The sequence below is a fragment of the Gossypium raimondii genome, chromosome 8, assembly GCF_025698545.1.
Source record: "Gossypium raimondii isolate GPD5lz chromosome 8, ASM2569854v1, whole genome shotgun sequence".
Classification (NCBI taxonomy): domain Eukaryota; kingdom Viridiplantae; phylum Streptophyta; class Magnoliopsida; order Malvales; family Malvaceae; genus Gossypium; species Gossypium raimondii.
In genome coordinates this window covers 14,110,842-14,119,632 of record NC_068572.1, presented here as the reverse complement: position 1 = coordinate 14,119,632, position 8,791 = coordinate 14,110,842, and the positions used below count along the sequence as shown (strand labels likewise).

The 8,791-nt window shown below is 33.6% G+C and overlaps 1 protein-coding gene across 1 annotated transcript; it reads left to right on the top strand.

The window, feature by feature from the left end:
* The first annotated feature begins 984 nt into the window (after positions 1–984).
* Positions 985–6,226, top strand: LOC105790879 (glucan endo-1,3-beta-glucosidase 4). The gene is made up of 5 exons (XM_012618674.2): positions 985–1,184; positions 2,158–2,298; positions 2,916–4,163; positions 5,595–5,622; positions 5,710–6,226. The coding sequence occupies exons 2-5, from the start codon at positions 2,235–2,237 to the stop codon at positions 5,846–5,848; spliced, it is 1,479 nt and encodes a 492-aa protein (XP_012474128.1). The 5' UTR covers positions 985–1,184; positions 2,158–2,234; the 3' UTR covers positions 5,849–6,226.
* Positions 6,227–8,791: the final 2,565 nt, after the last annotated feature.

The following is an 8,791-nucleotide window of genomic DNA, read 5'->3' as shown; positions in this document are numbered from 1 at the left end:
AAAAAAGAGACACGACTAATGTACCAAATACTTATATTATAACCTAAAAACAAATGGTATTAGCCCATGCCTGTTTGTGTATGTTTTTACTCCACTAATAGGTTATAGAATAATTATCCTTACCTATTGTTTTATTCTACAGATGTTGAAGCCATATTATACTCGTACTAAATTAATTTGAATAGATAGATGTGTGAAGCAAACCTTTATTTATCCTTATTAATTTTGGATATATATTTTAGATTTTTTATATTTTTACAAATGTGGAGTGAACATGACATGTCAATTTCTCATGGATTTTATTTGCCACCTTAATGATTTGTAATGATTAAATTAATTAATGATGATTTTCGTTAATAGAAAGAGTCAATTAAATTTATTTTTAGTCACGGCAAACTCAACTAAATGCACTCTTCTTCATAAATATTTAATTGAATATCTGACTTCTATTTTTTACTAATCACATTTTCCTTTAAACCTTTAATTTAGGGAAAAAAACATGTATATGTAATTATTTCATAAATATAATAGTAATTAATAAGAAATTAAAGAACTTTAAACTTTTTTTGAAGTAAAGGGAGAAATTTGGGGCGGCGCAGATGAAAATTAATTAACTTTTAAAGGAAAAGGTAGATTAGGAGAAACAAAACCTAATGTAAAATACTGCAAGAAAGAAACACAGCAAAAAGTTAGAAGTCTCTGGGTTCAGACATTTATTCAGTAGCGTTCAGACAATCAAACACAGTCAAGCTTAGGTTTCCTTGACCCTGAATACAAAAGTATTTCTAAATCTTCCGTTGTTAACATTAATTAATTATAAGGAAATAAATTATAAAAGATCGCATATTTTTCATGATTTTTAAAGAATATTCAGTAATTTATTAAAATATTTCATTGTTTTTTTAAGGATACTGTAATAAAAAAACACATGCTTTGTTTATTTTATTACCATAAGAAGGAAGAAATAATTAATTTGAATTAAAGTGAAACAGTGGGTGTATTTAGTGAAGCTTCAACCGCGTTTTCTACTTTCCTTTCCCTGCTGTTCTGGCTTCCACATTTATGTACAGAAAGTTCCTGTGGGGCTTTTGAACTTCTTTCTGCTGTTTTTTCTCCCAATATTCTTTGCACTGGATTATTGGTTTAGTGTTTTCTTTTTTCCCTTTTTCTGCAACTTGGATCAGGTACTTCCTTCTCTTCACTTCTTCCACTGGGGACCTTCTTTCCCTTTACTATTGCAAGTTTGGCTTCCATGTTGTTTGAATATGCAATGTTTTTAGTTCTGGGTATTTTGGAATTACCGTTTTCTTGCACTCTGTATTTTCATTAATGTGCTTTGAATTAGAGACATCAATGTGTATTTTCAGTTGATATTATCTACTCTTCTTATCCACTTCCAACTATGGATGTTCTCTTGTTCTGTTATACCGCTTTCTGGGACTCTCTGTTTCAACAAAAGCATACAAAATGGTGTTCATAAAATACGAAAAAAAAAAATACTGTCCTTAAGCACCAATACCGCTTTGGGTACAATGAATCTTGCTAGTACTGGGATTTCTGCTTCCTCGCTGAAGAGATGATGCATTTGATGAATGAATGTTATGCAATGTCTTGTTCGTTTATTTGGGTTAAACTATGTGCCCAGTCCGTGTACTTTAGGCTTAGTAGCAAATTAGTCTCTCTATTGTAAAAATGGACAATTTAGACCTTGCACATTCAATACGGAAGCAAATATGTGAAATTATAAATGATGGTATGGTTAAGAATTGATGAATGTTGATTTCTCGTGTTTTAAAGTAATCTGAACAAAAAATGAGCACTTTTATCATTTTCATGTTTACAAGTTTAGCCTTTTGCTTCAGAAATAAAGGCACAAGGATGAAATTACTCACTTTTATGGTGAAGAGATCAATTTGCTCTTCAGCCTATAATACAGGGACCTGCCGGTAGTTTAACCATTTATTTGTAAGGAGCCAAAATAGGTCCATATCTGCTTTTACTGTCCTGTAATACATGAATGAAGATTCTTTGTAATGTGCCTTGAATGGTTATATGTAACGTTAGCCTTGTGCAGTTGAATTTGGTGCGTCATCTACCTGGTTAGTACGTTTCAACTTTTATCTGAATTAAACTATCTGATTCTGCTTTTGTTTGCAGAACACGTAGCATTTAAGCGCTGCTGAGAACAAACAGTGCGAGACTGGCTATTTAGATTGAAGCTTTTTAACAATCAAATGATCCTTGAAAGATGTCTTGGAAGCATGCTTCTGGTTCTAAGCATGCTCTCCAATGTGCTAGGTAATTTAGCAAATTTGTTGAGGGTTTCTTTTTTTGGTCAGTTTCTATATGGGATGTTGAATCTGTACAGTTTGAGGCATCAGTTGTAAAAAATGACAATCATTATAATTGATATTTCCAGTTAATGAGATTGTGTTTCGATTTTACTTATTCTAATAGTAATAACTGTTTGTACTTCTAATGGCTCAAATACTGCTGTTGAACGTCTTTGAAAAATTGAAACCATGCTAGTTGTAAAGTTCCTGGTAATAAGTAGTTCAAATTGGTTTAAGGTTCAATTTTATTTTCCTAGTATTTAAAAGGTACCTATCAGACATGCTGTCAAAGATCTAAGGACCATTGAGATCAAAGGTCTTCTTTTTGGCCTCAACTTGTTTTGGGCTTTTCTTGTGTTATGCATTACTAGGTGTTTGTTTCTTTCAGAATTATGGAGAATGATGGTGAAATATTGAGGCTTTTATAGCTAGGGTAGGTAGTTCATTGAACATTATAAAAGTAATCAACCAATGGTTCCTTTATTTATAGATTGAAGCAAAAGCAAATGGGTAATCTACATTAAAAGGTCATGTAATAGTGTTTCTTGTAGATTCTTACTGACTAGATTCTTGATTACATAGGTGCATTTGTTGGGGTAAACATAGGTACTGATGTTTCCAGCATGCCGCCAGCTTCAGATGTGGTTGCTATTGTCAAAGCCCATCAAATTACTCATATACGACTTTATGATGCTGACCCTCACATGCTGAAAGCCCTTGCTGGAAGTGGGATTGAAGTAACAGTTGGAGTGACAAATGAGGAAGTCCTAGGAATTGGAGAATCCGCCTCAGCAGCTGCAGCATGGATCAACAAAAATGTTGCCGCTTACATGCCTTCCACCAACATTACAGCCATTGCTGTTGGCAGTGAGGTTCTTACCTCAGTCCCTCATGCTGCCCCAGTTTTAGTTACAGCTATGAATAACCTGCACAAGGCTCTTGTAGCTGCTGATCTCAATTTTCAGGTTAAAGTTTCAACCCCGCAATCCATGGACATCATCCCCAAGCCTTTTCCCCCATCTACTGCTACCTTTAATTCCTCTTGGAACTCTACAATATACCAGCTTCTTCAGTTTTTGAAGAACACGAACTCCTATTACATGTTAAATGCCTATCCGTATTATGGTTACACTAATGGAAATGGCATTTTTCCAATTGATTATGCTCTTTTCAAACCTCTTCCCTCTGTCAAACAAATCGTTGATCCAAACACTTTGTTCCACTATAACAGCATGTTTGATGCAATGGTTGATGCAACCTATTATTCTATGGATGCTCTCAATTTTTCTGTGATCCCTATCATTGTCACAGAAACTGGATGGCCTTGGCAAGGTGGATCCAATGAACCTGATGCTACTGTGGAAAATGCTGAGACCTTCATTAATAAATTGATCCAGCGAGTTTCCAATAATTCAGGTCCACCTAGTCAACCAACTATTCCCATCAACACATACATTTATGAATTGTTTAATGAAGACAAGAGACCGGGCCCTATCTCTGAGAAAAACTGGGGGTTACTTTTCACAAACGGCACTGCCGTTTTCCCTCTGAGTTTAGGTGGTCCTAGTCAGATCACTGGAAATTCTACTGCAGTTTTCTGTGTGGCAAAAGATGATGCTAGTGAAGATAAGTTGCGAGATGGGATTAACTGGGCATGTGGGCAAGGCCAGGCCAATTGCAGTGCTATACAATCAGGGCAGCCGTGCTATCTCCCGAATAACATCAAGAACCACGCATCTTATGCTTACAATGATTATTATCAAAAAATGCATACTGTTGGTGGGACATGTGATTTTGATGGTACAGCCACAACTACTACAATCGACCCAAGTAAGTTCGCACAAGTTTTCTCTTCATTATGCTCTTATTAATTTTATCTGCAATATTTATCTGTTAAAATGCTTAAGTAGAATTTTAACTTTCAATCTAGTGAGAAAATTTTGCTAGCATGCTTATATGCTGCTGTTTAAAACTCCAGGTTTCTTTAAATAGTTGATGGTTCTTTAATAAAACCAATTGTTTATTTTGTCATTCGACCTAAAACCAATTGCAATAGCTAGAGCTAGTGAAGTCCGACTTGAATATAACACCACTTGTTTTATTTGTTTAATTTATTTTGGTTGCTTTACCACCTAGCTTGCCCCCCTCCCCTTTTTGTTAATCATTTTATCTTTAGGTGTTGGTCAGTTTGAGGTTTTAGCTTTCTAGATTTTATAATAAAGGGAAACTGTTAGGGAATTTAATAATTGCCGATATGCACGACCACTACAATTTGTTAAAAATGTATATACAGTCATTGTCGACATGGCATTTTTGTTGAGTTGTCACTTATCATTACATTGTATTATCTTTTCTTCATTAGACAAATATAGATTAGCAAGATTCTAAAGTTGATCAGAATAATACTTTGCATACCAACAAAGTGTTGGGTGCAGTAGTAAGTCACATTGCACTCCCCAAAAAAAGAATGTGGGTTCGAACTTTGGAGATGATATTGTTGGGAGGTGCTGCTACAAACCCCGAACATGGATAGTAATACAGACATTCCAAAAACATAATACTTTACATTCTTGATTGAAAAAATTTAGGATACTTTAGATCTAATCAGGGCATTAACTTTCTACCAACTAAGCTGATTTGCCTGTGGGCATCAGCCATTAGCTATTGTTGCAATTGGTATGTTAACAGTATTCTCAAGACTAATTTTGGATCCATGGATGTACATTGCCTGTGCCTTGGTTAGATTTTTTTTTTTTTTTGAAGTATGTTTCGGTTTGATAACCATATTACATTGTAGGGGAAATCATAGTTAGAAGTGTATGCATGCATCTATGAATAGTTATTACATGTTTTCTGTGTGCCGAGTGTCTTGAGGTTTTTTCCCCTATGAAAGATCTATATTGCTTTGACTTCTCATTTAAAAAAAAAAAATACTAGTGTCCTACATGTTTTCGAACATGGATATAGGGATATGATTCTCCAAGAACCCTCCAAATACATGGAAAAAATTGAATACATCCACTTGGACACATATCCTGCTGACACCAGGCCTGAGTAACATAGATCAAGATTGTTTCCTTCCAAGTGTTATTTATGTGAAAATATGCTCAAATTCTTTTCTATAAGCCCCCATATTGCATTCCATTGCTATCTTATTATGTAATTGTTATGTATTCTTCCCTTATTTTTGACTTTTTAGATTAATATCCAGCTTAATCACTTTGAATGGCTAATTACTGCATTGGTGGATAACTTGTGCAGGTTATGGATCCTGCATATTTACTGGAAGGTGGGGTTTCAAATCTTTTACTGTATGTGATTCGTAGTAACAGTGTTTTGCTTAGAATCATGACATTGCTTTTTCCCCTTTAACCAGTTCTAATTCGAGCACGGGTAGAGAGTCTTTGCCTCCTACAGCACTTGGTCCAATAAGTCCCGGAGGGAGTACAAAGCTTCCGCTGTCCAAGATTCAATTTCTAATCTCAGCAACTTGTCTTCTTGTAGTCTTGCTATGACACTCGATTTACGCCTCAGTGGTGGACTCAAACTGCGATGAATCATTCCATTTGATAGGCAAGATTAAGTGTGATAGAGAATGTAATGAAATCCACTTAAGTTCAATAATGACCGATGGTTATTTCTTTCAGGGCGGTGTTCGCATGTTCATCCTTACCGCTTTTGATTCCATTTTTAAGCTAGTTCATCGGTTTTACTTATCAGTTGCCTTGTGGTATTTTATTACATTTGCGTTGCATTGCATTGTAATGACCTTGAAGTGGTAGTAGCCATTGTAGCATTGAATTTTTGGGACAGGAAATGAGAAAACTTGGATTTGTTAGTGGGTAAACTACTAATTTAGTTACTTATATTTTATTTAAGTTGCATTATGGTCACTGAACTTTTAAACCTTGCAATATGGTCACTAACTTTATTGATTTGTTACATTTTGATTACTAATTTGTTAATTGCATAAGTTAGATTGATATGTTATATCATTATTTCAAATGAAAATTTTAAGTTAAATTATACCGTTAGTAACTGTACTTTTTTAAACGTTTGAGCAATTTTTTTTTCTCACGTTCTGTTCTTTTTCCTTTGTGGCGAAGAAAGCAATCACCACTGAGCCGCTTCATGTAAATTGAAGAGATTCTCCTAAAATTTAAAGCAATATTTCTAAATATCTTGAGTTGAAATGCAAAAGAATAAAAATGAGACATAAATTTAAACCTGATCATGGGTTGGGTTTAGGTTGAATCAATGCAAAATTTTAGGTTCATTTTCTAGACTCGGGCCTAATTTGGCCCGAAAAAAGACTTAAAATTTTGTCTAAGTTCGGTTCAGATAAAAACTGCTGAACTCGAGCCCAACTAGATCCATTTGTATTAAATTTTTTTATATAAAAAATTTTAAAAATATGATACATCAAATACATTAAAAACATTAAAATAAATGTTTCCCAACAAATTGAAAATACAATAAAAAAATTATACTTAAATAATACTAAGATAGTTACAAATTAGCAAACAAATGTCTCTAAAATAGTGGCATAATTAATAATAAAACAAGAATTATACAATATTCAAACAACAACAACAAAATTGTAGCAATATAATAGCAAAATGGCAGCAAAATAGCAATAAACAGCAACAGGGGAAATTTTTTTAGCCAAATTTTGGTTGGGTCAGGCCCGAGCCAAAAAATCTTACCCAATATCCGGCCCGTTTAAAAAATGAGCCTTACTTTTTTTGTCCAAACCTATTTTTTGGGTCTATATTTGTAATACCCCATAATCGACCTAGACGACAAGGCCAAGCCTGGAGAGTTACAATGAATGACAATCAAAACACACTCTACAAATTATATTCAAACTCTGTTAAAGTCATATAAAGTTTTAATAAAGATAAATTAGTACTTCATGATTATCATCCAACTAACTGAAACAACGAAACAATTAACATTATTAATAATACTAAATGATGTAAAACACATAACCGAGCTCTCCATTCGCCGACCCGTTCAAACCTGTGATTTACCTGAAATCCATTCAACAATAATTGAATTAATATATCAAAAAGGAACCAACTATTTACATATTCAATAGGGTATCGGTAAAACTAAGATATCTAAGTGCAAATGTTGATTCAGAATCAAGAAACAGTTCATTCGATTGCAAATCAGAATCATACAGATAGATAACAATTCATACTGTAGTCAGTTGCAGAACAGAACAAAATAGATGCAATTGCTTAATACTAGTCGCTCCACACCATCTCTGACCCACCCAACACACCAAATAGGGTATTTATTACCCTTCCAGCCCTACACACCACACAGTGTCGGTTTGAAACGTTTCAAAGAATGCAGTCTAGTTGCAAGATCAGAACACAGATACCAGTGAGTTATCCACTATTTCAGAACATAATACTTCCACCTGATTCAATTCTCACTCGATGGATATGCAGACTTTACATGACAGTTAATATAGAGTTTTATGCAAATACTCAAATATTGTTCATACTCGAATACAGTAAATCAATTTCATTAACATTAATCAAACGTAATACACACTGATAATCAATACTTAGGTTTCAAATAACAGAATATCAGTTTGTACAGTTTAATTCAGTTCAAACGGCCTCACAGAAGACTTGTATTCGGTTTGAGCGATGCTCGAGACATGACAAAATATCATAAATTGACCCACACACCCATGTGGTCTCATACGGCCTGGGCAACTGGCCTGTGTGGCTCCACATCGTGACTCAAGCACAGGACCAATAAGGGGACATATACTTAACTATTGAACCAACAAACTCATTCTTAACATAGACTTACACAGAATTGAGCTTAAGCCAACAAGTCAAGGATAGAGGTTAGTTTAGAATAAAATAGCTAAAACTTTCTTAAGACATGACGCGAACTCCTAACTTCAAACACATAAACAGAACACATAACCACAGATACAAAGACTTAATTACTATAAAATTCAACAATTAAACATTCAAATTTTGGGGTGTTACAATATTTTTTCCCATACCCTCTCACTTTTCGAGTGGGCCTTCGGGTCTAGGCAGACAAAATCATATATTTATGTTATGTTTTTAATTTTTTTTCTCATTTTATATTTGTGTAGTATAATGTGCATGTAATTTTTTTTAGATTTATCAAATTATAAAAATATATAAATACCTCCAAAATAATATTTGTCACTTTATAAAAAATATAAATTATATATATGTGTAATTACAATTATATAATATTTGTCGCTTTATAGTAAATAGTATTTTTAAATATAAATTATATAAATGTATAATTACAATTTATACTACCAAACATGACATAAAGAATTATGAGGTAATTGCACATGGTCGCCCAAACATGTTTAAGAATTACAATTCTTTGTAATTAGAAGAGAGTGTAACTACTATTGCACTGTACTATTCAAAAATCCTTAAATA

What these genes read in the sequence shown, in the direction of transcription:
- LOC105790879 (XM_012618674.2), top strand. Translation starts at nt 2,235, where the DNA reads ATGATCCTTGAAAGATGTCTTGGAAGCATGCTTCTGGTTCTAAGCATG. An exon ending in CATGCTCTCCAATGTGCTAG is followed by an intron (nt 2,299 to 2,915) that starts GTAATTTAGCAA and finishes TTGATTACATAG; the next exon opens with GTGCATTTGTTGGGGTAAAC. An exon ending in AACTACTACAATCGACCCAA is followed by an intron (nt 4,164 to 5,594) that starts GTAAGTTCGCAC and finishes TAACTTGTGCAG; the next exon opens with GTTATGGATCCTGCATATTT.